Genomic DNA, 24,392 nt, shown 5'->3' with positions numbered 1-24,392 from the left:
CGTTGGTCTTTTTATTAGAAATTAAAACGTCAGCATACTAACATAGCAGTAAGGACAAAGACGGCGAAGTTACAACCAATATGGATAGGATAGTTGAGGTGGCCGAGGAGTTCTGCAGAGAGCTGCACAGAAGCCAAAACAACTAAAATGATACCGTAAGAAGCAATAGTAGCCCACATGAATTTGACATCCTACCAGTAACGACATGGGAAGTAGTGAAAGCTCTAGAAGGAATGCAAAGTGGCAAAGCCGCTCGTAAGGATAATGTAACAACGGACCTGCTGAAATATGGTAGAGAGATTGTGTTATAAAAATTGGCCACCCTATATACGAAGTGTCTTTTGAGGAGAAGGGTACTAGAATTTTGGAAAAACGCCAACATCATCTTAATCTATTATGAGAAAGGATACATCAAGGACTTGAAAAATCACTGGCCCATCAGGTTACTGCCCGTTCACTACAAGCTCTTTATAAAAATCATAGCTAATAATTAGGATGACATTAGAATTAAATTAACCAAAAGACCAAGCAGGATTTTGTGCAGGCTACTTCACAATGGACCATATTCATACTATCAATCAGGTGGTAGAGAAATGTGCAGAATACAACCGACGCCTACACATAGCCTTCATAGATTACGAGAAGGCATTTGACTCAGTCGAGACATCAGCAGTGATGCAGGCATTATGGAATCGGGGCATTGACGAACCCTACATAAATGTATTGGAATAAATCTACAGCGGATCTATAGCCACTATAATCCTCCATAAATAGAGTGACAGAATCCCAATAAAGAAGGGTGTAAGGCAAGGAGACACGATGTCTCCAATGCTTTTCACCACGTGTTTACAGGAGGTTTTCAGAGACCTCGATTGTGAAGAGTTAGGGACAACAGTCAGCGGAGAGTATATCAGTAACCTGCGATTAGCTCATGATTATAGAACTGGGCACGCAAAGCTGAAAAGTAGGCCTGAAACTTAATACGCATAAAACTAAAGCAATGTGTTACAGTCTCGCCAGAAAACAGTGCTTTCTGATAGTAGGCCTGAAACTTAATACGCATAAAACTAAAGCAATGTGTTACAGTCTCGCCAGAAAACAGTGCTTTCTGATAGTGGAGGGTTGTTGGAAGTGGTAAAGGAATATGTCTATTTAGGATATGTAGTAACCGTGGAGCCGAACCTTGATAGTGAAGTAACTAGAAGAATAAGGATGGGGTGGATCACATTTGGCAAGCATTCTCAAATCATGAATAGTTATTTGCCACTAACCCTGAAAAGGAAGGTATATAACAGCTGCATCTTGCCGGTACTTACCCCCTGAGCAGAAACCCTGGAGGCTTCCAAAGAGGGTTCAGCTAAAATTGAGGACGACGCAGTGATCGATGGAAAGGAAAATTATAGGTGTAACCTTAAGAGACAAGAAGAGAGCAGAGTGGATCAGGGAACATACCGAAGTTAAGGATATCAAACCCCACATATCATCATCATCAGCATGCGTGTCTAAACTTCGTTGTGCACGCGCCTCACTTGCTAGTTATTTCCTCGCCCCGCCGCGGTGGTCTGGTGGCTAAGGTACTCGGCTGCTGACCCGCAGGTCGCGGGTTCGAATCCCGGCTGCATTTCCGATGGAGGCGGTAATGTTGTAGGCCCGTGTGCACAGATTTGGGTGCACGTTAAAGAACCCCATGTGGTCGATATTTCCGGAGCCCTCCACTACGGCGTCTCTCATAATCATACGGTGGTTTTGCGACGTTAAACCCCACATCTCAATCAATCAGAAAAACTGAGGTGGGCCGCAGCTGTGTAGAGAGCCATAGCGACAGGTAGCCTTTGGGTACCGAACGTTGGAGCCAGAATGTGCGAAGACCATTTTATCACAAGCACGTGTGTATTCTGCACTAATAAAAAGCTTACGCATGAATTTGATGTGAATATCATACCGAAAAATGAATTGTCGCGCAGGTGCGCCGAAGGTATTATGCGAACGCGCGGGCGAAATCTACATGCCATATGAGATCAGCGCTGGGCATCGCACCCATATATATGGCAAAAAAAAGAAAAAAACGCGAAACCTCCACTCAAGAATATAAGTGTACACGAAGCACTGGACGAGTCCGTTTGCATTTGTCTTGGTCAAACTGTTCGCCAGGACGGCACACAAAGGAAGAAGTGTGGTAAACAAGCGCACGGTTTCGATTATTCGACGCGGTCCAGGTCTGACAGTATTGTTTATTTGCTGTCGTGCCGCGCAGCCTATATAGCGCGCATCTTATAGTGCGCTGAAGGAAAAAAAAAAAATCGACGCGCTCGATAAATGCTGCGCTTCATGCCGATTGACCGACAATGTCGGCCGAAGCAGCGATACCGAAATGAATTCTTGGCACATTGCTACAGTCATCCCCATCCCCCGAGATCTTTAAAACGGTTTTTTTTTTTACTGCATTAACGTATGCGATGAAAACTGTCGTCTGTATCGACTGTTCTGCTAACCAAACTGGCAGTACTCCCAAGCAGCATAAAAACATTGCAGATCATTTTGGTGCGACGAAAAAGTTTCCTTGCCGTTCATGGCTTTCGTAGCTTGTCATCGTCGCAGTCACGGTTAGCAGAGACCAAAAAAAAAAAAAAAAAACTTCTAAAGCACTGACATTAAACGGAGAGGTGCTTTTTTCAACAAAGCGGTACACAAATTCGCGCGGGCCGCTGCTAATCCACGTGGTGCGTCAAACCGAAAGCCGCCGTGTTCCACAGTTCCCTGTAATTGCCGATTTTCACCTATTGTAGTAGATGGTTTTGTTAAACGCCCACTTCGAGGTCATTACAGATTATTCTGGAACCTATGCGGCCGCTAGCGATAACGCTGAAATGCTCCGACGCCACGCTTCACCGTTTGTCAGTTGATCGACGGCCTACGCTCTGCTAGCCGCTATCAGTGCCAGTCTGGCTGTAATCTCACTTTCCTTTTACGTGACCACAGGTCCGGCCCGATTAAGCAGTTTATTATTCGACCTGCAGTCTGCTTCCTTCGTCCACGTCACAACTACGTTACAATACACATAAATAAGTGATTAAAAAAATTGGCCGCAGCTTCCCTCGGGGGAACACTGAGGAGGATGCGGAGCATATAATTGGTTAACGGGGTGTTAAAGTGCGACTTACTTGGGTCGATGGCTAAATTGGTTAACGTGGTTGTGAAATGGGGTGTTAAATTGCGACTTACTTTGGTCGATGGCTAAATTGGTTAACGTGGTTGTAGGAGGGGGTGTTAAATGAGTGAACACGTACACACGTATGCGAAAGGGCGGCGCTGGTCGAAGGGACGTCGATCATTGTGTTTGTGGATTCGTTGGAATTCATTTCACCGCGACCTTGGACGTCGACGCGCCGTACAAACCAACCGACGAGCGGCAACTGAGCGAGCGAGCGCCGACCTTGAGTATATATACAGCGCGACGGCGCATGCACTGTCAGCTGTCGAATGTTCGAGAAGGGGGAGAAGCGCAACGGCGCATGCGCGCGCGTCAGCTGCCGATGTTCTCGAAGCGCGACGGCACATGCGCGCGCGTCAGCTGCCGATGTTCTCGAAGCGTGACGGCGCATGCGCGCTACATTAAACAGCTAGCGAATGTTCGTGAAGAGGAGAAGCGCACGCGGTGTGTAGAGGAGGAAGGGTGCACAGATGGTGGAGGAGTGAAGCGCGCGCGGTGTGTAGAGGAGGAAGGGATGCACAGATCGTGGAAGAAGGAGGAGGAAGCTTGCGGACGGCGCCGCACTACAAGCCTCGAGTATTAGATGCTCCGCATCTAAAAGGGAAATGTAAGTGCTCGGATAAAAGGACATGGCCGCAGGTGGATTGCATATCGCACGTGATCTTACCATTGAGCTACCATGTTTCCCATCCAATTTTTCAATACTGCATTAGCAGGCGACACAATGGCGAAAACATCACACTTACACGAAAAATGCAGACATGGATTTGTATCCTACCTACAGCCGGTGGTTATTTTTCCCCACTTTCATTTCTAGTCTTGCTCATTTGTTTATTTGAATTAAACACGGGCACTCGCAGAACTTTTTGCAGGAGGGTGCAACCGGGGGGGTATCCAACGCAGGTAGCCTTTCTTTCTCTGCCATGAAATCATGACCGGCAATATTACTTGTGTGTAACATGCAATATTGAGGGCTGTTTCACACGAACATGCGGGACTTGAGGTGTGCTAATCAAGCTGTCTACTTATTGCTACTACACAGAAGAATATTAAAAATTTCTGGGAAGGGAGAGCAGTCAACCACCTGGTACTCCCCTCCAGACACTCATGTAAGTAAATAAAATGCTAAACTAGCTGCCATGGAATCTTAGCAGTCAATATGTTGCGCTGCAAAAGTTGATTCTCGGCCTTGGGGACCAAATTTTTTTAGAATGAAAAGCAAGAACACCTGTGCACTTAGTTTTAGGTGCATATTACAGAATTTCAGGTAGTCAAAATGAATCTGGAGTCTCATTACCAGAGGCCGCATTTTTAGGCACTAAAAAGGTGTGTTTCAGGCTCCAAAAACGGGCAGGTAAAACACCGTTTTAGGCCCTCAAAATCAAAATTATAGGCACAGTAAAGTTCTAGAAAAATTGAAATATCCCAAAAACGACGACATTGGTCAATTGTATCTACAGCAAAAAGCAAAAAAAAAAAGATATTGTTTAAGATAGCAGAAAGGTACCAACGATCGAACATAGGCATGCATTTCCCGCGCGATTCGCAGTATGCGGTCTTTCATTTCGTTGTCTAACATTGTGCGTCAAGTGTCCATCATTCAATTAACACTCTCCTGGGTCTATTTTGTTTCGTTGTGGCTGGGAAGAGCAGTGCAGGAGCAAATAACCAGACCACTGATTCTCCAGAAAAGAGGGATGCAAGGTCTAATCGCGTAGGACCAATTTCTCTCCCATCGGTGAACACCTCAAAGGGCCCCTACTAGGTTTGGGCATTTCGAGCCGAAAAGCGTAATAGTGCGCTGGGCACTCCGGATCATTCCCGTCAAGATTTGCAAAATTACATGTTGCGGAAAAACGCTCAATTTCTAATGAATGCTACTTTCCCTTCTCGCAGGCGTGCGCCCCAATATCTAGGGAGTGACGTACAGCAAGGAACGCCGCTCCTTTACATTGAAATTGGTAGGCAGACGTCACATACCGTACGCACTTCATTTGACCTTCGTTAAATGTTAGCTATATCTAGAAAAACAGACGCAAAGTGTCCCGTTTCCTGATTATATACTGCATTTTAAAGGGTATTTCATTGAGAGCATTACACATAACATTACTCTACTTGGCATGTGCAATTTGTGTGTTCTGTTGTGTAGCTTGAATGAGGAGTACTTTGGTTTGGGCTAGCTACTTCATATTATTTTGATAGGAAAGCGCTAAGACTAAGAAAAAAAAAAAACGCGCTCTTTGTCTCTATGCCTTTCTTTTCCCTGTGTCTTTACACTACCCTTTCAAAATCGGTATAATGAACGAAAGCTGAGAAAAATAATAAAACTTGCAAACGGAATCTCAGCTTTTTATTTTTGTTTTGAATAGTCTCAAGGTGCTATTTACTAAACGGCCGTCGTTTCGCGTTCGCCTCGGTGGACCAGTCGCTATAGGGTGCTCCGCTGCTGACCCGAATGCCGCGGATTCGATTGTGGTCGCGGCGGTCACATCTAGATGGAGGCGTAAAAGTAGATGCCCGTGTGCACGTTAAATAACACCAGATGGTCAAAATTTGTGGAGACCTCCACTACGACACCCCTCATATTCATATCGTGGTATTCATATCGTGGTTTTCATATCGGCACCCCACATATTCATATCGTGGTGCGCCCCCACGATATCGTGCTACTACTACGACTACTACTACCCCATTTGGCTCGCGTTTGTCTTCTCATTGTTCTTGGATCGTGCCTTCGCCAACCCTGACAACCCTTAGCTTGTGTTTGGTGCATCGTCTCCGACCTCATTCTCAGTGGAGCGACGTGGTGTATCGCGGTCACAATACATGATCCTCGCCAGACTTTCCTAAAGTACACACACTGACTGATCCTTGCCACAGGAACGGGTAATACACAACAGAGAACGTTGAAACGACACATCGATGGCGTACGTGCACAAGTAGGCTAGGGCACGTCATTCGCGCGTAACCTTGCTTACGCATGTTGTTCTTGGTGCGTATGCATCATGCGATTCTCCAGTTACCATACCGAAGAGAACAGGGAAGGAATGGGGCTCGCGATGGCTATACGGGACGAGAGGCAAGGGATTAAAGCTTGCTTCTTCGCATCATGCTTTGGTGGCTCATAGCGAACCAATTTGAAAACTCACCGTGGTAGAACGCTTTTCATTGGGCACGCAAGAACTAGTGTCTAACTGCAACTTATTATGTTACCTAGAGAGGGATGTTTAAAAAGTAAAATACACTCAAAACAAAGCCGAATGCACATCACATTTTTTATCCGAAGGCGCTGCAGCAGATGGGTTACAATGTCAAAGAAAACACGCCTTCATTGACACAACACACTTTGTTCTCTTTTCATGGCATTTCATTCTGCCATGAGACTCACAAAAAATGAATTAATAGAAAAATTATAATTGATGCGACACATTGAATTCTTTATTGCCATTGTGCGAAGAGGACTCTTTAGGTACATTAATTTTTGAATGCGAGTTTTACCATGAGAAGCTTGACATAGAAGATTTGACCCAGTTTAATTCGACGTGATAATAGTAATTTCCATCCTATTTCATTTTTCAATTGTTACAGCTGTCATTTTTGAGTAATGGCTTAGGACAAACCTTAAAGCCCTGTTCTGTATTTTTTCATGTTTGTCACTTAAAGACATATGACAAGGATCTCCTACGGAACAAGCGTATTCAAGCACGCGGTGAAAGTAAGCTAAATACACCGTTTATTGTAAACATGCCGGCGCCTGTCTCGGGCTTCGCTGTGTAAAGTATAACGATTTGGCAACCTTCACCACCACTGAATCAACAAGAGCATCCTGTGAGTGGTCCTCCATGGTTTTTCATTCGTTCTCCAGCTACCCGCGGCTGCCCAGAAAAACCTGCTCTTCCTTTCCCATCTCAACACTCAAGTTTGTCGGGGCGGTTCTTCAGTTCCTTCAGCGCACTGGGCGGCCGTCTGTATAGAAGGCGGTCGGCGCGTCCTAGGCCATAGACGTCACTTTTATTTTCTTTCCCTATACTTAATTCTCTTTCCTCCTTCCCCTGCAGACGCTGAGACGTTTTTTCACTTAGGGCTGCAGAAATAGCGTCTTCGGCACTCCTCATACTCCTCTTCCAATCGCTCGCAGCATGCCAGCTTTGTCTTTGTAATCTTTATAGTGCTTGGAAATGTCAATGTTGCCTTTTTTTACATGAATAACGGTTTCACACCACGCTCGAAAACAAAGTTTGGACTTGAATAGCGCTCATATGGAAAATAGGCATTCATAGGCACCATAAAAACACCATAAAAGCCCTTCTTAACCTCTCATCCATGCTCATATATCGAAATGGCACAATAGGAATGCCCGGAACAAAACAGGCTTTTGCCTATAATCCGGTCTCTACTCATTAGTTATTCATGCCTCAAAGTCACACTATGCCTTTTGCATATCCCATTGTGCTTTAGGGCGACTCTACGTAAGATTGAGCAAAGCATTGCTGGTCGACCTCAAAATTTTATGTAATGTTGCTTGATCAGTGGAAAGATGAGATCCACAATTCGTTTTGCCGAAAAAAAAAAAAAATGGAAGCACAGTAAACCAAAGGTGGAGTGCCATGCTTACCTGCTCTGATGTTGTTTTTCGTATTCGGCGATGAATTACACATAATATATTAAAGCTACATACTTTTAGCTAGGCGTACTTGCGCTCGCAGTCAATTATATTTCAATTCTTTTTGAAATGTCAATTTTATATTAAAAATTATCAAATTTGGCCATAACTGAAAGTGGAACTATATTATGCAACATGTTTTTATTGATTGTGAGAGCTGATGTGCAGGAGAATAAGTAGGGAAGGTATAAAAAATATCAAACATGATTTTTTTTAATCGTCATCAGAAGTTTCTCTTGCATGCTCTTTTCTTGAAGTTAGCACCATTAAATCTTTTTATTGATAAGTGTTATTACTGTAAGTTTTGGCAGTTTTATAAATAAGCATGCTGAGAAAGTAATGCGAAATTTTTACCCCTCTGTCATAGGTCCTTTTTGAAATAAAGGCCTGCAAACTAGGCAAAAAAAATCTTTATAGGTCAAATTTTATATATTCATAAAACAATGTACACTACGCAGAGAATCTAAATATAATTGAATGTAAGTACAAGTACACCTATAATTAGCTAAACAAAGGAGCTACATAGCTTTAATATATTTTGTGTAATTCATCACCAAATTTGAAAACAAAAATGGCAGAGCAAGTAAGCATGGCATTCCAACTCTTTATCATTATTGATTTACTAACCTTCAAAAAAAAATTTACAGCAAAACCAATTGCAGACCTCTTTTTTTTCACTCATAAAGCAACAGTATAGAAAATTTTGAAAGAAATTCAAGAGGTCATCCAGCCATTCTTTGTTCGATCTAACGTGGAATCACCCTTTAGCCACATAAACCCCTGAAGTTACTATGCTAAATAGGAATTAAATATAAAAGAATTCCTCCAAAATTAAAAAGAGATGTAAATGGTGACACAAATGCCAAGTCTCTTAAATCGAAATATTTAGGTTGCATACCAATTATGTCACATATATACAGGCTTCAGAGCAACAGTTTATAAAGTAGGTACATATTTATATTACACCTCATTAGTCAATGCAGACTTGGCAGCAAAGTTGTACTTTTTCTTCCTCTCCGGGCCAACTTGTTCGCTCTTCACAATAGCTTCCACAGCCTTAAGAGCATCCCGGTACTTGCTTTGCAATTCTTCAAGCTCATCAGTTTTGCCAAGATCGAGGGGTTGAATGTCGGTCTTTCCAGCTGACGAAAGCATCTCCTTGAAGGCCCGCAACTGACCTTGCCGCAGAAATGTCACGGCTGTGCCTGGAACACCAGCACGTGCAGTCCTACCCACCCTGTGCACATATGTCTTGATAAACTTTGGAGGGTCGTAGCATATGACATGGCGCACATTTGCCACGTCAAGACCTCTGGCCAGAACATTAGAGCAGACTAAGATGTCTAGTTTGCCAGACGCGAACTTTCTCAGCACTCGTGCACGATCTGCTATGCTCAGTTTAGCAGAAAATTCTTCAGCACGAACATTACCCATTTCTTTGAGCACCAAGCTAAGCCTGTGGGCATCCTCCTTGGAAGCAGTGAAACAAAGGGTGTCCCGGAAACCGTGGTTTGCCACAAGATCCCATACGGCCAATGGCTTTTTGTTATCGTGAGTGAGGTAGTAGAATTCGCTAAGCCCCTGTGGTGTAGTATACTTTCCAACAAAAGTTTTCTGCCGTTGTTCATCGCCTGGCATGCCGACTGTTGCAGTGGCTGTGAAAAGCTTTGGCTGAAAAAGCATAAGGCTTTGCAGTTTATCAGGATCTTGAGTCAGTGTAGCCGAGTAGAGCAGCTTTTGCACAGGCTCTCGGCAATGCTGAAGACAGCAAACAGTCAATGGATGTGTGCACAGCCGGTTGTGAACAGTGCTTTCACAAGTGCAGTTCTTCTTGGCTGTACCGAAAACGGCCTGTTCTACCTCGGGGATCAATGTTGTCTGCACATCCTCAATAACACGGTCAGCTTCGTCTAGCACGAAGTATTTGAGCAGATGCAGGTTAAAGCCGGGAGTCTTGCGTATATGGTCAAGGAGGCGTCCCGGTGTAGCCACTACAATATCAACTAAACTCGCATAGCCCTTGGTACCTTTGCGAACAAGCAGCCCTTGTTCTTCAGCGAACGTTCTCGTCCCGGTAACCAATTGCACATTCAGCGATGTTGTACCAACATACTGCAAAAATACAGCATGCACTTGTGCTGCAAGCTCCTTCACAGGAAGAACTACAACAGCACGAACAGCACGCACGACACGAGCTTTAAGGTCTTCTATAATGGGTATAACGTATGCAAGAGTCTTCCCACTGCCTGTTGGTGCAGAAACACAAATGTCGCGCGGGGGCAGGTGCGAACGCCGCTGCTCTGATGAAAGAAGCCATGGAACTACCTTCTCCTGCACAGGGAACAGCTTTCGTATGTGGTTTGCAGTCAACATAGACATCATCTCGGCACTTAGGCTGCTGCTGAAGTGTTCTATCTTCATGCTACCAGGCCTCTTGCCTTTCTTCACCGTCGATGGAACCATTTCTGGATTAGATAGCCATTCCGGTAGAACTCGATGCACTGCATCTGGCTTTTTCACTTGCACATCACCTAGAATTGGATAATATTCTCCAAGACTGGTGTCAACAGGCTCTCTCACAGATTTGTCCTCACCATCTGCTGTGCCTTCAACCTTGCTATCATGCAGCTCATCATCTAAGGCAGGCTCATGCTCGTCACTTGCTGTGTGTTTTACTCTGCCGGGTGAATCACCACCTCCTGTGCTTTCAACTTTACTGCTGTGTAACTCGTCATCTAATCCAGGCTCATGATTGCGGCTTTCCGTGGCTTTCGCTCTATGGAGTGGATTATTGCCGACTCCTTCGTCACCAACAGCACTTGAGTTCCCATTGCCTCTGTTACGCCGCACGCGAGGCTGTTGGCTTCTCTTCCTCCGGCTTTTCTTTTTAACTGCTGGCGTTTCTAACTTTGAAACATCCGACAAAAGCTCTGCCGAGGCGGCATTGTCATCCAAGTCCTTCAGCTTGACCTTCTTAGAAGGCGGCACCGTAGTCTCGTCCTGTGCGAGTTTCTTGTAATCAATTTCCCTCTTCTTGTCATCATTCTGCTTATGTTTATGTGTAACGTCCACTGAATCTGTGGGCTGACATTCATCTTGTGCTGAACTGTGTGCTGCTTCTTGTTTTCGCTTGGCTTTCTTTAAGATTTTGCGCAGGCGCTTGTCCGGGTCAATCTTTTGCCCTGGTGCCTCGTTGTCATCGGTGAATCTACAAAACAAAATACACAACTACTTAATGACCACAAAGATGAAAAGTAGACATGCATGCCAAATGGCATTATGTTACATAAATAACAATAATGAATTGTAAGGGCTTGAGCTTCGAGAGCCTTGAACCTGGAACTAGAACTTCATATCTTACCATAATGAACAAATGATGCAATTTTTTTATCCCCATTTGAAATTTTTTTTCATGTGTTCCTATAGAAAACCTGTTATAGTAGGACATGTACCTTTCAAGTAATCTGTGATAGCTGATTCGTCAACGCAAAACTAAACTAGGATGGTAAGAGTGACCAGTTAATGTTCCCTTACTGGAAACTTAGCCACAGAAATGATGAGACAGCACTGGTGTTATTTTTACTAGATACTATTGCTTTAGCTTGCCAGCTGTGTTTATGCATATTAGACTGTGACACTTGCTAAGGCGTAGTAAATGTTTAATGTGATAGTCATAGTATACCTCTAGACGTTCATTGCGACCATTCCTGTCTGTTAACAGTGGATGAAAGGGACAACGCCACAGCGAGCATGACATAGAAACATGCTGGCATTGCAAGAGCGCACCTGTATCATCCAATTTCATGCATGGTAAATTTACAGGTCACTGTAACTGTAAAAACTTGAGCATTTTCACCCCCCTTTTTTTCTGTTTCTGCTCTTTCTCTGCCCCCCCCCCCCTTGTATGTACAAACTGTGCTCGTATATGCCATGAAATGCTGTATAGGTTTTTCATATATCAGTAACCTATTCTTTAATTTATAAGTTAACTTCCTTCTACCGTAAATACAGCATTTTCTTTCTCCTCTCCATGTCAGAGAATGCAATATCACTTTTAGGAGACAAATTCAAGGCCACTTTCCTTTTGTGATATTTTGACAAGTTCATAGAACAAATAATGAGAAAATCTAAAGACCAATGATTTGTTTACCCTGTATAACAACAGGTATTAAATTGCTGGGGTTTTATGAGAAAAAAGCACAATGATCATGGGGTGTGCTACAGCCAGGGGTTCTGGAATAATTCTGCCCAGCTAGAGTTGTTTAACATCCACCTATACCTAAGTACACGAGTGTTTGTGCATTTCACCCCCATCAGAATGTGGCTGCTGTAGCCACGAATTAAACCTGTGATACTGAGCTTAACAGCCTGACAGCTTACCAGCCAAGCTACCACGGTGGGTGTGCTACACCAATCATTACACATGAAAGAGCATGTGTCGTACACCATGTTAGAATGGAAGCTTGGACCATACTTGAGCTTTAACAACCTGTATTTTTATGGGTGCCTTTCCATAAAAGTGTTCCCACAATGCCTGCCAGCAACCTCTTCCCACAGGGTCCATCCATCCTTGCTTTCACATGCAGTTTGTCATGCCTCTAAGAGCAAAGGGCAGATAGTATTTTGAAGAAAAAGAATTTTTTTTTTGTTTCCTGTGATTTCAAACACTCTGTTTCGCTGAACAAAACTCAGCTATTCTCTTTTAGGTCCGTAAGATCATGCGACTAAAAAATATTTTCGACAATTAAATGCAGGCTGGTACATTTCTGTGTGCCAGCCCGTAACATCACCACCCTACATTTCTGCAGCATTTTGCCAGGGTATCTAATAGTGCTTAGAAAAAAGGCTGTATCAAATATTTATATCTTTAGCAAGACTGAATGAAAATAACAGGCATAACAATAAGAGGTTCGAAGACTCTAGACTGGATTAGAGGACATACAGGAGTAGCCAATATTCTAGTAGACATTTATTCAGAAAATAAGACTTGGGTGCATCACGTAATACTTAGGACAGACAACTCACTGGTGGTCAATTTAGAGCAATGCAGATCATACGAAGGGATGTCAAATACAACTGAGGATGGCAGGGAGCTAGATGGAATGATGAAATCCAGAAGTTTGTAGGAAGAATGAGGAGTCAGCTTGTGTAAGACAGGGTGAATTGGAGATCATTGGGAGGGGCTTTTATCTTGCAGTGGATGCTAACACCAAAAGGACCCTATCAGGACAAAGTAAACCAATGACACTGAACGGGCACGCATGCAGACCTGGGGCAGGTCTGCATCAGTGCCTTGTGTTCAGTGCCTACAATCTAAAATCTGGTTAGACAACCAAATCAACGGTTTTTTAGAAGCGATTTTTCTGAAGCAGTGTTGACTTAGGTAACTAATACCGGTGTAACACGAGCATTTTCAATTGCAATCAGTTCCAATCCAAATTAACCACGATCCGGATTAAATGCAGCTATGCGGTCACCTTTAATTTGGATCAGGCCGAATCGGGATCAAGACTATCGCGATTCACGGGTCGCAATTTGGCTGAGAGATCGCGATTTCATGTCATCTGCACCCCCTGGCCGAGCATGTTGAAAGCAAAAGAAATAAGAAAATCAAGCATAGTTAGGTAAAAACAAATCTTTAAAGCTACATATTTATTTATAAAAGAAACATTAAACTGTTTGAATTGGAAAAATATTTGTGAATATGCATATTATAGGATTCGTATTGACAGCATGTAGTTATGGGAGAAGCGGACAATAAGCAGACGACAAGTTCAACTCTCGCACCGTCGCAGCAGTTGGAGCACCTCGAAGCAAATTGATAATGCGTGTCGCCAGCTTTTCGAATACATCACAGCGTACGCGCACTTCGTGGTCAAATGAAGAGACCTTTACAGTAATTGACCGCTGGCAGGACCAACTGGGAGACTTGAGGCGCCAAAAGTGAAACTGTGGCGCGTACAACGAGGTCGCCGTTTCGCTGCGACTGGACAACTACGAGCAGGTGCCATCAAAAATAAAAGTGAAGATTAAGATTCTCGCACAGCAATACAGGTAAGCTCAAAGAAAACTCTGCCGAACGACGGACTCAGGAAATTACTTTTGTAGTGGCACGCAAAGTTCTTGACATTCGAGACGTTCTTGCTTGAATCAAATATTGCTAATAAATTGCTTTGTTGATATATCATATGCAGAGTTTTGTCAACGACATGTATGGATGAATTGATGGATGGATATGGCTGTACCCTTTAGATCGGGCGGCGGCTAACGCCACCTAGCCGTTTTCCTTAGTGAACTAACTACTAGTTTTATCTTTTTTTTCCCCTTTAAATAGTGAAGTTGAGGACTGGTACTTTGCAGTGAAGGGTTTAATTTTCACTCATGCCTTGACTTTAGCCACCAATCAGATAACCTTCTTCTAGTTAATTCTACCCTTTGCCCTCTCAGTCCCTAAACACCAGTGCTTTGAAAAACTCTGCGCCATCATCCTGAACTATAGGGTGAAGCCCTTAACAGAACATTATCAAGTGTTTGGCAGTTTCCTCATCCTCTCCATATGCACTGCATACTGTGTCTACCCCTTCGTATTTGGCCCGATATGTCTTGGTTCGCAATACCCCCGTCCTGGCCTCAAACAGTAGAGAACTACCCCGAGTATTATCATAGACCCTTTCCTTGGCAATTTCCTGCTTAAAAGTTCGATAGATCTCTCGTGCAGACTTCTTAATCATGCCAATTCTCCACATGTCAGTCTCCGTTTCCTCCACTTTCTTCTTAACCTATAGTTCTTTTTGGTTTGGCCACCTGCTGTTTACTAAGTATTTACCAGTCAATTTCCTGGTTTGCTTCCTCCATTTTGTATCGAAATTCTTCATATACAAGTAGTGGAAAACCTTCCTAGCCCAACGCTCCTCCCCCATTTCTCTCAATTGCTTCTCAAATTTTATCTGGCTGCTAGCTTCCCTGCCCTCAAATTATGTCCTTCCCATATCACCTTGTACTTCCCAATTTGGTGTATTCCCGTGAGCTCCTAAAGCAAGCCTACCAATTCCAAGTTGCTTAATTTCTAATCTTACTTGAACTTCTGATCTCATGCACAAGACCGCATTGCCGAACGTCAGCCCAGGAACCATGACCCCTTTCCATATTCCTCTCACAACATCGTACCTATTGTAATTCCACAGTGCCCAATTTTTAATCACTGCTGCATTCCTGTTACCTTTAGTCGTCATGTATATTTCGTGTTCCCTTAGGTACTCGGTCCCATTGCTTATCCATACGCCCAGATATTTGTATTTATTTGTTATCTCTAACGTGACATCCTGTATCCTAAGCTCACAACCTTCATTATCATTAAAAATTGTGACTGCTGATTTTTCCTTACTGAATCTGAAATCTAACCTATCTCCCACATTATTGCAGATGTCCATCAATTTCTGCAAATTATCCTTGTTGTCAGCCATTAGCACTATATCATCTGCGTACATCAATGCTGGTAGTGCCTGATCAATGAGTTTTTCTTGTTTGACGAAAGAAAGGTTGAAGCAAAGTCCACTTCCCTCTAATTTGGCCTCTAAACCTAGTGGGGTCTCGGCGAGGCGAACAAGCGCCTCGCCACGCCACGCCCTTGGAGTGAACGGACACAGCCGACGCGGTCGGTACGCCGCACACAACATACATACATTTATTAACTAATTTAGACGACGATATCGTCCGCCGAATGATACACCGATTTCAATTAACACGCTACCAAACAAACAACATAACGCAGTGACACACTAAACACACAATAACATGATAAACACACACTAACACACCCGACACACTAACACATACCCAAGGCGGCGTCGCCAACGCCTGACCTTCCACGTGGGACCCCGGCGCGAAGCCCGCGGTGCCGAGCACCGGGGACCCACGCCACAGACAACCGTCTGCGGCAGCCGCCACGCGCAGAAGAGGCTCGCTCAACGCTCGCCCACCGCCAAGGCCTGCTTTCCGCCAGGGGCCACCGCCGGCGCTACCACTCTACCAACAGTGGTACTCAAAGTGAACACAACGCCATCTATCGCCCGGCGGTGGTCACCACCGAAACAAAGCCTTGGGGCGAGACACGTGCGTCATGCGGCGCAGACAACTTTACAGGGGGGGTGTCAGCACCCCCACAACTTTGTAGGTACCTCGTCAATTACAAGGACGACAGTGGACACCCCTGCTTAAGCCCCCGTCTCACCTCAGTGGGCTTGGATACCTGTTTTTTTTTTTTTTTTTCACTTTATAACTACCTTGTTACTTTTATAGATTTCCTTTAAAAGATTAGTGACTCCATCTTCCACACCTAGTGTGTCCAGTATTCCCCACAATTCCTCTTGAACCACGCTATCGTACGCTCCCTTGATATCCAAGAATGCTAGCCACAGGGGCCTGTGTTCTTTTTCTGCTATTTCGATGCACTGCGTCAGTGAGAACAGATTTTCTTCCAACCTCCTATGTTTCCGAAGCCCATTCTGCAGTTTCCCCAGCACCCCCTCATCCTCTATCCATGCCTGCAGTCTTTCCTTTATAATCTGCATCGCCAGCTTGTAGACCACTGATGTCACTGTTATAGGACGGCAGTTGTTTACGTCAGCTTTGTCCCCCTTTCCTTTATAGATCAGGCTCATCCTGCTAAGTTTCCATCCATCAGGGACTTCACCATCGATTATTGTTCTGCTCATTGCCTCTCTCAGTCTGTTTAGACTTCGGACCCAATGTCTTTATCAGCATAATTGGAATGCCATCTGGGCCTGTTGATGTACTACTTGGAACCCTCTTCTCAGCCCTTTCCCACTCTCGTTGTGAAATTGGAGACATTGCACCACTTGATTCATTCCTGTCTATTGTGGTGCATCAAGCACTTCTTTGTTGAAATTTTTCTGTCACCCTATTTCTGATATATTCAATAGCTTCGTCCCCTTCTAGCCTAGCACCTTGAGCTGTAGTTATAAACCTCTGTTGTAGGCTTGTTTCATTTCTTAGGGAGTTTAGATGGTTCCAAAATTTCATAGCTGCCTTTCTGTCCTTTTTATGTACTTCTGCCAGCCACTGAGCACCCTTTCTTCTGATCTTTTCATTAATCAGAAGGGATGCATCCCTTCTACAGCTTAGAAAGATTTCTCTTTTTTTTTTTAACATCATCTGTCGGCTCACCCCGCTGCTTAGCATGTCTGTGTTCCCTAGAGGCTTCCCGACGTTTTGCTATGGCTCTCTTAACTTCCTCATCCCACCAACTCTTGGGCTTGTGTCTTTTTTTCCAGGGTGACTTGTCACCTGCCTTGGCAAGCTCTAGCCCAAACAGTCGAATTAGATTTGTTGGATATCAAGAGAGCGTACGATGGCGTGGTTCAAGAGGATTTGTGAGGAATACTGGACACACTAGGTGTGGAAGATGGAGTCGCTAATTTTTTAAGGGAAATCTATAAAAGTAACAAGGTAGTTATAAAGATGTTTTACGGCACAAAAGTGACACCTGGTGCATTTCATCTGATCCAAGCTTGAACCGGATTAGCTTGTGCAGTGTAGCAGCGGCCATAAAGTTCATCGCGGTCAATCCATAAAGTTCATCGCGGTCAATAAAACCGATTTGGATCACCCTGATCGCGAACAAAAGTGCCCATGTGACTCCGATATAAGCCCAGCAGTGCAACACATCTACGACAAACTCACAATATTTAACACTCCCAAAATTAGAAGCATGCCTGGTTACAGAAATGGTAACAGTTACTGTCAATGGATACGGATGACTTAACACTAATTTTTAATGCGCTTCGGTTGAAAGCCTTAGAAAACACTACAATAAGTTCGGATGCTTGAGGCAGTCAAAGTATGCCTGCATAATGTTAAGGGTGGCAGCATAGTCCTATGCAATGCTACAAAAGAATTTTAAATCGCACCATGACACTAGTTATTACAGGTGTTGCACATTGACCAGCATTGAAACTGAACATTACGGTACCCAGCAAGCAGTCATAAATGAGGTCCGAAAGGCATGACGACCCCGTAAGAAGGTGAACAGTGCTGTTTACTTTCACGCTCGTGCTTAATGGTCGAGTTCATATATTTGGTTTCTTTGAATGTAGCCGTGTAATAAAGCAGTTTGTCCCTTTCAAAGCAACTTCCTTCAAACATTTTCTTTTTTTTTTTTCATTTATCTTTGTATCCAAGTGACCACCAAAGCTGCTACTGTTTAGAAAGGGAAATCGTATTCAACGAGCAGTTCGGGAAATGCTTGCAGCCTAAAGATTGCATACGAGCCAATAATGGTTTGCAAGGTATAACATGACCATATTAGTTAAATATACCACAGTAAAAAAAAAAGTTCCGAATACATCGTTAGAACTTTGCTAACGCCTGGAGATATAAGGGTCCACATGTGGGCCGATATACTAGGAAAAGTTCAATTAAACATTTCTAAGCTTGTTATTAACATCTGTAATGCTACTGCTTCAGTACGGACAAGTTCGTTGTCCTATGCGACAGAGCTTTCAAACAAAAATCGCACGTGCTCGGACGAGACAATTCGCTTTCAATGAAAAGCCAACACCATTACCAGCCAGGATGACTCACCTGCTTACAACGTATAGTTTCTCCATGTTGCAAGTAGGAACGTTGACTTGTTTACCAGCAGAAAGTTCTGTAGATACTCGCGCTACATAACGTGCACCGACTGCACACAGATTGCGCAAGTTGTGCTTCAACGCATGCACATGCGGCGAAGATGGTGGGAACGGCTGTGTAATCCGGCTCACAAGCCAGTCCTATCCACAAGTCCAAAATTGAACGGTGATGATGATAACAAATAAATTGCCTAGCCTCCGTGATTGCAATTGAGTATCAGAGGCCACAATGTTAAATGAAACGTTACGACCGGTTTCTGAAAAAATTAAATAGGAACGATCTTGAGTTCTGCCGCATATCGATTTCTACGTGAACGCATTCGGTAGGAGTCAATTGTGCTTGTAAACAACGTTGTTGTAATCTGACATGCCAGCTGAGCCCGGTTTGCAACAAGAACATTTGAGGTCCTTAAAAACAAACTTGAAAGTGTGAAATGAATGCGCTTTATTTAATTTTAAATTCAATATTTGAAATTTGGAATGTAACATTAGTAATTTACAACTAGAGTAGGCGTTGTTCAGACCATCGTACGTCCAATTGCAACCTAGCCAAGACGAGCTGGCGCGTTAAAATTACGACGTCCGTCGTGCAGCCTGTGGACGGCTGTCTGCTGTTACCGGCACATTCGCTGTGTTCTTTTGAACACAACGTAAGTAGCGTTCATCGGCGTTCCAATCTAACGTGAGCCGTCATTTTATTTTCGTCGCGATGACGCTCTTCAGGCCAGCATGGCGACTTGCACTGCAACGTCTCGGCCGCAGCGCCTCAAATCGAAACGTCGGTGAACCGAGAACCGTACCTGCCGCACCACGAACCAGGACACCGGCAAGACCATTGAGCAGCGATTCCGACGCTTCGCCTGCGTTCGCGAGCAACCCGTTCTACAACAAGTACGCCGACAAGATTCGAGAACTGGAGCGTCGAGATCCCGACGCGCTCAAAAGACGTCATCGCCAGCCGGAGGAGACGGCGTCGACGACGCCTCGAAAGGCTGCGACGACGAACGAAACAGGGTCCGAGCACAGCGGTGTGGTGAACGCAACTAGCAGGGACGCGAAGTCGTTGCACCCAGAACCGAGCTACGTGAGGCCTTCGAAGTTCGACGCAGAGGCGATACGGGAGCTTCGCTCCCGGTGCAACTCCGTCTCTGAGATCACAGAGGCCTGGAAACAACTGCATTCCGGCAGAGACGCGGTCTGCGCGGTGATCCCTAGTTCCACCTACGAAACGATACGGGAACGGGTTAGGGACTATCCCGTGTTCCTCTACCCTCTTCCCAGGAAAGCCGGAGGCTACGAGTTCGTACTGTCCCAGTTTTTAGGCGATCAGTGTCACATGACTCCTTTGGCTAGTTACCAAAGGCACGGCAGCGAAGCACCGGCTTGCCTTGCACTCCACTACTGGACTCAGCTCGCCTCGAAGGATGACTTGTCGGTTGTTCTGATGAGCGGAGAGTACGACGCCAAGGTTATCGGTCCCACGGAAGCGCAGTGTTTGGTCAATCAGCTCCAGCTCTACTACGGTGGGAACGAGCTGAAGAAGAAGCTTCTCCTGTGGAACTTCAACCGCGAGTCGCGCTCTTTCAACCACGAGGCCCTTATCAGGGAGTTCGAGTCGTCGGTGACGCAGGAACAGGAAGGTTCTTCGGTTAGGCAGCGTTGAAAGGAATTCTGCAGAACTTTCGTAGAGACAATTGAACGCGTAGATTTCGTGATTATAGTGTGCGCCTTCGTGAAGTCGGCGCACATTTCTGTGGCGAGCGAACCACCGCAACAACATTTGCAAACGCAAGCGTGTGCAGGGTTCCCCGGAAGGGGGGTGGGGGGTGGCTTATTGCAGCGTGCCCCACCCCTATTATGTCAATGTAGAGGGCCGTCCCCCCCCCCCCCCCCCCTGCATCCTTCGCGTGCACGCCTTTGATTCAAGATTGCATCACCGCGTGACCGAAAGGCAGTGCCACATTCATATTTGTGTGCCATAAGTGTTACACTTATGGGCCACCATAACCGTCTTTGGCATCCATCGAATTGTGAGTAAAAGTTGAATGAAATGACTAATTTTGACAAACCACACGATTTATTTTTTGTGAGGCATGTATGTCAGCTTGCCTCTTCTGCTGTAGTAGCAATGGGATGTGCAGGAAGCGCAGTCACGCATTTGCCTAAACCCGGTGGTATCTATTACATTTGTATGCACAGGGCATCACCAAAACAAACAATGTGCGTGTTTGTCACTTGAGGTACAGTTTGCGCTATTTTTTTGTAAAGCTCTGGTCACCCCCGTAGTTCACAAGTGTGATGAGAGATAGCCACAGCCTGCAACGTAGAATGTTCAAACAGCTAGCAATAATGGCATGGTTCTGAAAGCGAATTCAGGCCAGGAAGTTTCCGCAATGTGTCGTAGTTCTCACGAAACCGTCGCAACATGCTGTCTTAAATCTGTGGCAAGCTAAGCCCAAGTGTAGATGCGGTATATTTGGCGGCTCTCTGTTGTCATTTTAGCCAAGGGATGTGAGCTTGCAGGTGCTGCTTGTGAGCTGATAAAATTACAAGCGATGTTGCAACTCTCCAATCGAGAATTCTTAAAGGAGGAACATAGGCGGCCATAAATCGCATACTTGCTCACATGCTGTGGCAGTGCCCAGTGTTAACGTGGCGCAAAGTTCAGTGCAGGACTGGGAGAGATTTCTTGAAAGCTGCAAGCTCTCAGTCCAGTTGTCGGCAGTCAAGGTGGCCTGCGAACGGGCAGAGGGCCACGGTCTTCCAGTACCAACGTTGGCGCGGCCAGAAACTGCGGCGGACTCACGGGCGTCGACAGGGTGGTACAAAAGGGGCACTTGCCCTCTTCAAGCCTCTGCGGCACTTGCCCTCACCAAAGCCACACTAGTGCTCTCCTCCTCACCCAGTCGTGGTACAACACCGGCTTGCACCCCCCCCCCCCCCCCCCCCGAGAGAAAATCCTGCTGCCGAGCATGGCAGACACCCCTTTGGAGTGTCTGATCGGGCTTCTCCTAGACAAATAGTTTCACCTCATGCGTAATTGCATACATTTATGTGTGCATTTTAAATCATCAAAGTAATCCCAAGTAAGCGACTCAAGCTGTTGTAATTCTTGTGCTCCTTAAGTCCGGCGAGGGTGAAGAAACCCTGGCCTCCAGCCTTCCAAAAAAAAAAAAAAAAGAATTCTATATTTTTAATGTTATGTACACATGTGAACACTTGCACAGACATACAAAAGGGAATTTGGGAAGCTGTCTGTGGCCCTGGATTTCCCTTCTGTCCTATGCGGTGAACACCCTTCAAAAGTTTTTCAGCGTTTGTATCGCAGTTAGTAATACGGCTGATAGGTACGAGGGTTTCTTATAAGACCCGTATTCACAAACCAACCTTGGCCTCACCTCACGTCTTCCTCAAGTTTTTGTACTCTCTACATGCGTTACAAGAGGACAAAAATGGTGCCAGGGTAAAGGATGACAAGATCGCTTCGAGAACACCGGCCTACTTTTTTCATCAAGTGCAATAAAGATTTAAAACCGAGAAGGAAAACGCGTGGTAAGCATGGGGTTAGTTTGTGAATACGGGCCTTACTGACACACTCGCATCTCTTGGTAATCTTGCAGTTAATTTTTTTCAGAGCTATGCAACAGTTATCTTGCTTCAGGAAATACCATACCACACTTGTGTGCAACGTTAAATAACAAAAATGAAAAGACAGTTAGGTAAGCAATGGTGCATATCAAAAGCAGCCATTTAAACAGTCTCTTGTTTCAAAAAAGAAGAAAAGTAACACTCAACTGAAATTGTGGACTGCAAGGTACTTGCTGATCTTGGCCGTGCTAAAATGCCTCAAGAAAAAGGGAAGCGCATCTTTTTTGTGCTTCCCAAAAAACCTGCTCCGGTTTTCCTGAAGGACATTGAAGCATTCAAAGCAAAGGAATGCAAGGATGCTCTTGAGGAAACATTCTCAAGCATTCTGGACCATTAGGACTAGGCATAGCTTAGGTGCCTGTTCCTGCGTTGAGCAACGTCGCCGTCGGTGTAACCAATAGAAATGAAAAAATGAAAATGAGGAAAGAATACTCAAGATTGAATGGTAATTGAACCTGGTCTCTCCGCGTGGCATTCTACCACAGAGCCACACTGGTTCTTCAAGTGCGATCATTTGCAAAAAGACTGTATAGGGGCGCTATTTCGAGCAAGAAATCGCGTTGACCTATGTATGATAACCTAGAGCGTGACAGAATAAACTAACAACCAGTGGCCACACAATGCCGAATGCATGAGTGTGTGGTTTAATGCTTTCCACCCACTGCAAAGTGCTCGGCCATAATTCTTCGTGGTCGTCGGCCACATGCGTCATCAAGGTAGCGCACATAATACCTTACAGATGTGTAGCGGGTACCCAACTTAAATGCAGGAAGATGAGTGATGGCATAGTGGGATGTTGCGAAAAGGCAAAACTTCCGAGTACAGCTGGTCTTTACCCAACATGAAGCTGTGCTCAGACTTCGCATTATTGTAATTGTCAGAGAACGTTTTTTTGTAACCAACCGCTTTTCCCACCTGAATTCGTGCAAAGAGAGAAGAAATTGCCTGCCCATTAGCAGCATAAAGGTGTAAAGGAAATCTGTACAGATAGTATGTCGCAAAGAAAGCTTCCACTGCAATTGTGAATAAAGACTGTCACAGAACCACATTGATCTCAGAGGAAATTCATTGCGAGCCAAGCAAGCGGCCGTGGCTTTTTCGTCAACAGAGTCGTGAATCATTACAGACTGCCAGTATATATAGACATGCCATAGTGGCCGAATACTTGAGAACATGCTTGGAATCAACCAAGCCTTCCGAGCTAAGGACCCCTCTGCTTAGCTATCTTCTCAAATAAAAACATTTATTTTTTCTCTCTCAACTTGTTGAAAAGCTTGTCCTGGTTAAACATTTGAACTCTGCACCAAGGCATGCCCCTTTCATGCACAAATTGTCACGCACTGTCTACAGGTGGGAAAAATTCACATAGCATAATTTCGAGGTACTCAATATTATGTAGCAATGGGTTGTTTTGACCAAGTTTCAGTCATTAATTGTAAACAGCACATAATTAAATATTGAAAAGGGTACTGACACAAAAACTTTGGCCTCGAGTTTTTTACCTGCAATGTGTTGCTAAGGGCCTGTTAGTCGTGACACAGCTCATCGTTTGCTGGAACACGCAACAGATAATGAATTACGAGCCTTTGATTATCGACCAGTTACTGTTCGAGAACTCTAAAACTACTAACCGCCGGTGGTGGTGATATATTTATTTCTCCCAGAAAAAAAAAAAATGGAGGGGACCAGTACAGACTGGTTGCGCTATTGCAGAGGAGTACCGCAGCCTCCACCGTGCACTGGATGAGCCAGCATTGGTCTTCTGGCTCGGAGGCACGCAAGAGGGACTGCCACGACTCTGGGGTGTTCGTGTTGTAATGCGTGCACGTCCACACTATCTGTATGAGTGTTGCCGGATATGAGCAATGCTTGCACCTTGGCGCTATCTGTTCCACGAAAGTTCTACTGTATAGGAGCGGGTGTGGGAAGCTGCCGGTCTGTAGTTTGGGCCTTGGGTCTTGTTAAATCATGGTGTGCAGGAGGGTATACGCATCTTTCGAGCCGGTAGTACTGTAGGATGTCTGTATACGTGGTCAGTAGTGCGTCGTGCGACATATTTGTGTCAGGGGAAGCGGCACAGTGAACCCTACACTGGGCTCGGCAGCTAAGATCTTGGGCGAATGTGTGCACCTGTGCGTTTCCGCTCAGCGACTCATGGGCTGGAGCCCAAAGGAATAAGCGGGATGTAGAAGGGGGAGCAGAGAGTAGAATGCATACC

The 24,392-nt window shown here is 44.9% G+C and overlaps 2 protein-coding genes across 2 annotated transcripts; one reads left to right on the top strand and one right to left on the bottom strand.

The window, feature by feature from the left end:
- Positions 1 to 6,627: 6,627 nt before the first annotated feature.
- On the bottom strand, positions 6,628 to 18,647 carry LOC142767487 (ATP-dependent RNA helicase DDX51-like). The gene is made up of 2 exons (XM_075869221.1): positions 18,477 to 18,647; positions 6,628 to 11,082 (listed from the first exon to the last, which is right to left on the bottom strand). The coding sequence occupies exons 1-2, from the start codon at positions 18,500 to 18,502 to the stop codon at positions 8,835 to 8,837; spliced, it is 2,274 nt and encodes a 757-aa protein (XP_075725336.1). The 5' UTR covers positions 18,503 to 18,647; the 3' UTR covers positions 6,628 to 8,834.
- Positions 18,648 to 19,092: 445 nt separating this feature from the next.
- Positions 19,093 to 20,225, top strand: LOC119179897 (ATP synthase mitochondrial F1 complex assembly factor 1). Its single transcript, XM_037431013.2, has one exon. The coding sequence runs from the start codon at positions 19,236 to 19,238 to the stop codon at positions 20,187 to 20,189; it is 954 nt and encodes a 317-aa protein (XP_037286910.2). The 5' UTR covers positions 19,093 to 19,235; the 3' UTR covers positions 20,190 to 20,225.
- The last annotated feature ends 4,167 nt before the right edge of the window (positions 20,226 to 24,392 follow it).

Source organism: Rhipicephalus microplus, chromosome 7 (genome assembly GCF_043290135.1).
Source record: "Rhipicephalus microplus isolate Deutch F79 chromosome 7, USDA_Rmic, whole genome shotgun sequence".
Lineage (NCBI taxonomy): Eukaryota > Metazoa > Arthropoda > Arachnida > Ixodida > Ixodidae > Rhipicephalus > Rhipicephalus microplus.
Note: the sequence above shows the minus strand (reverse complement) of the source record. Positions and strands in the feature narration are given on the sequence as shown.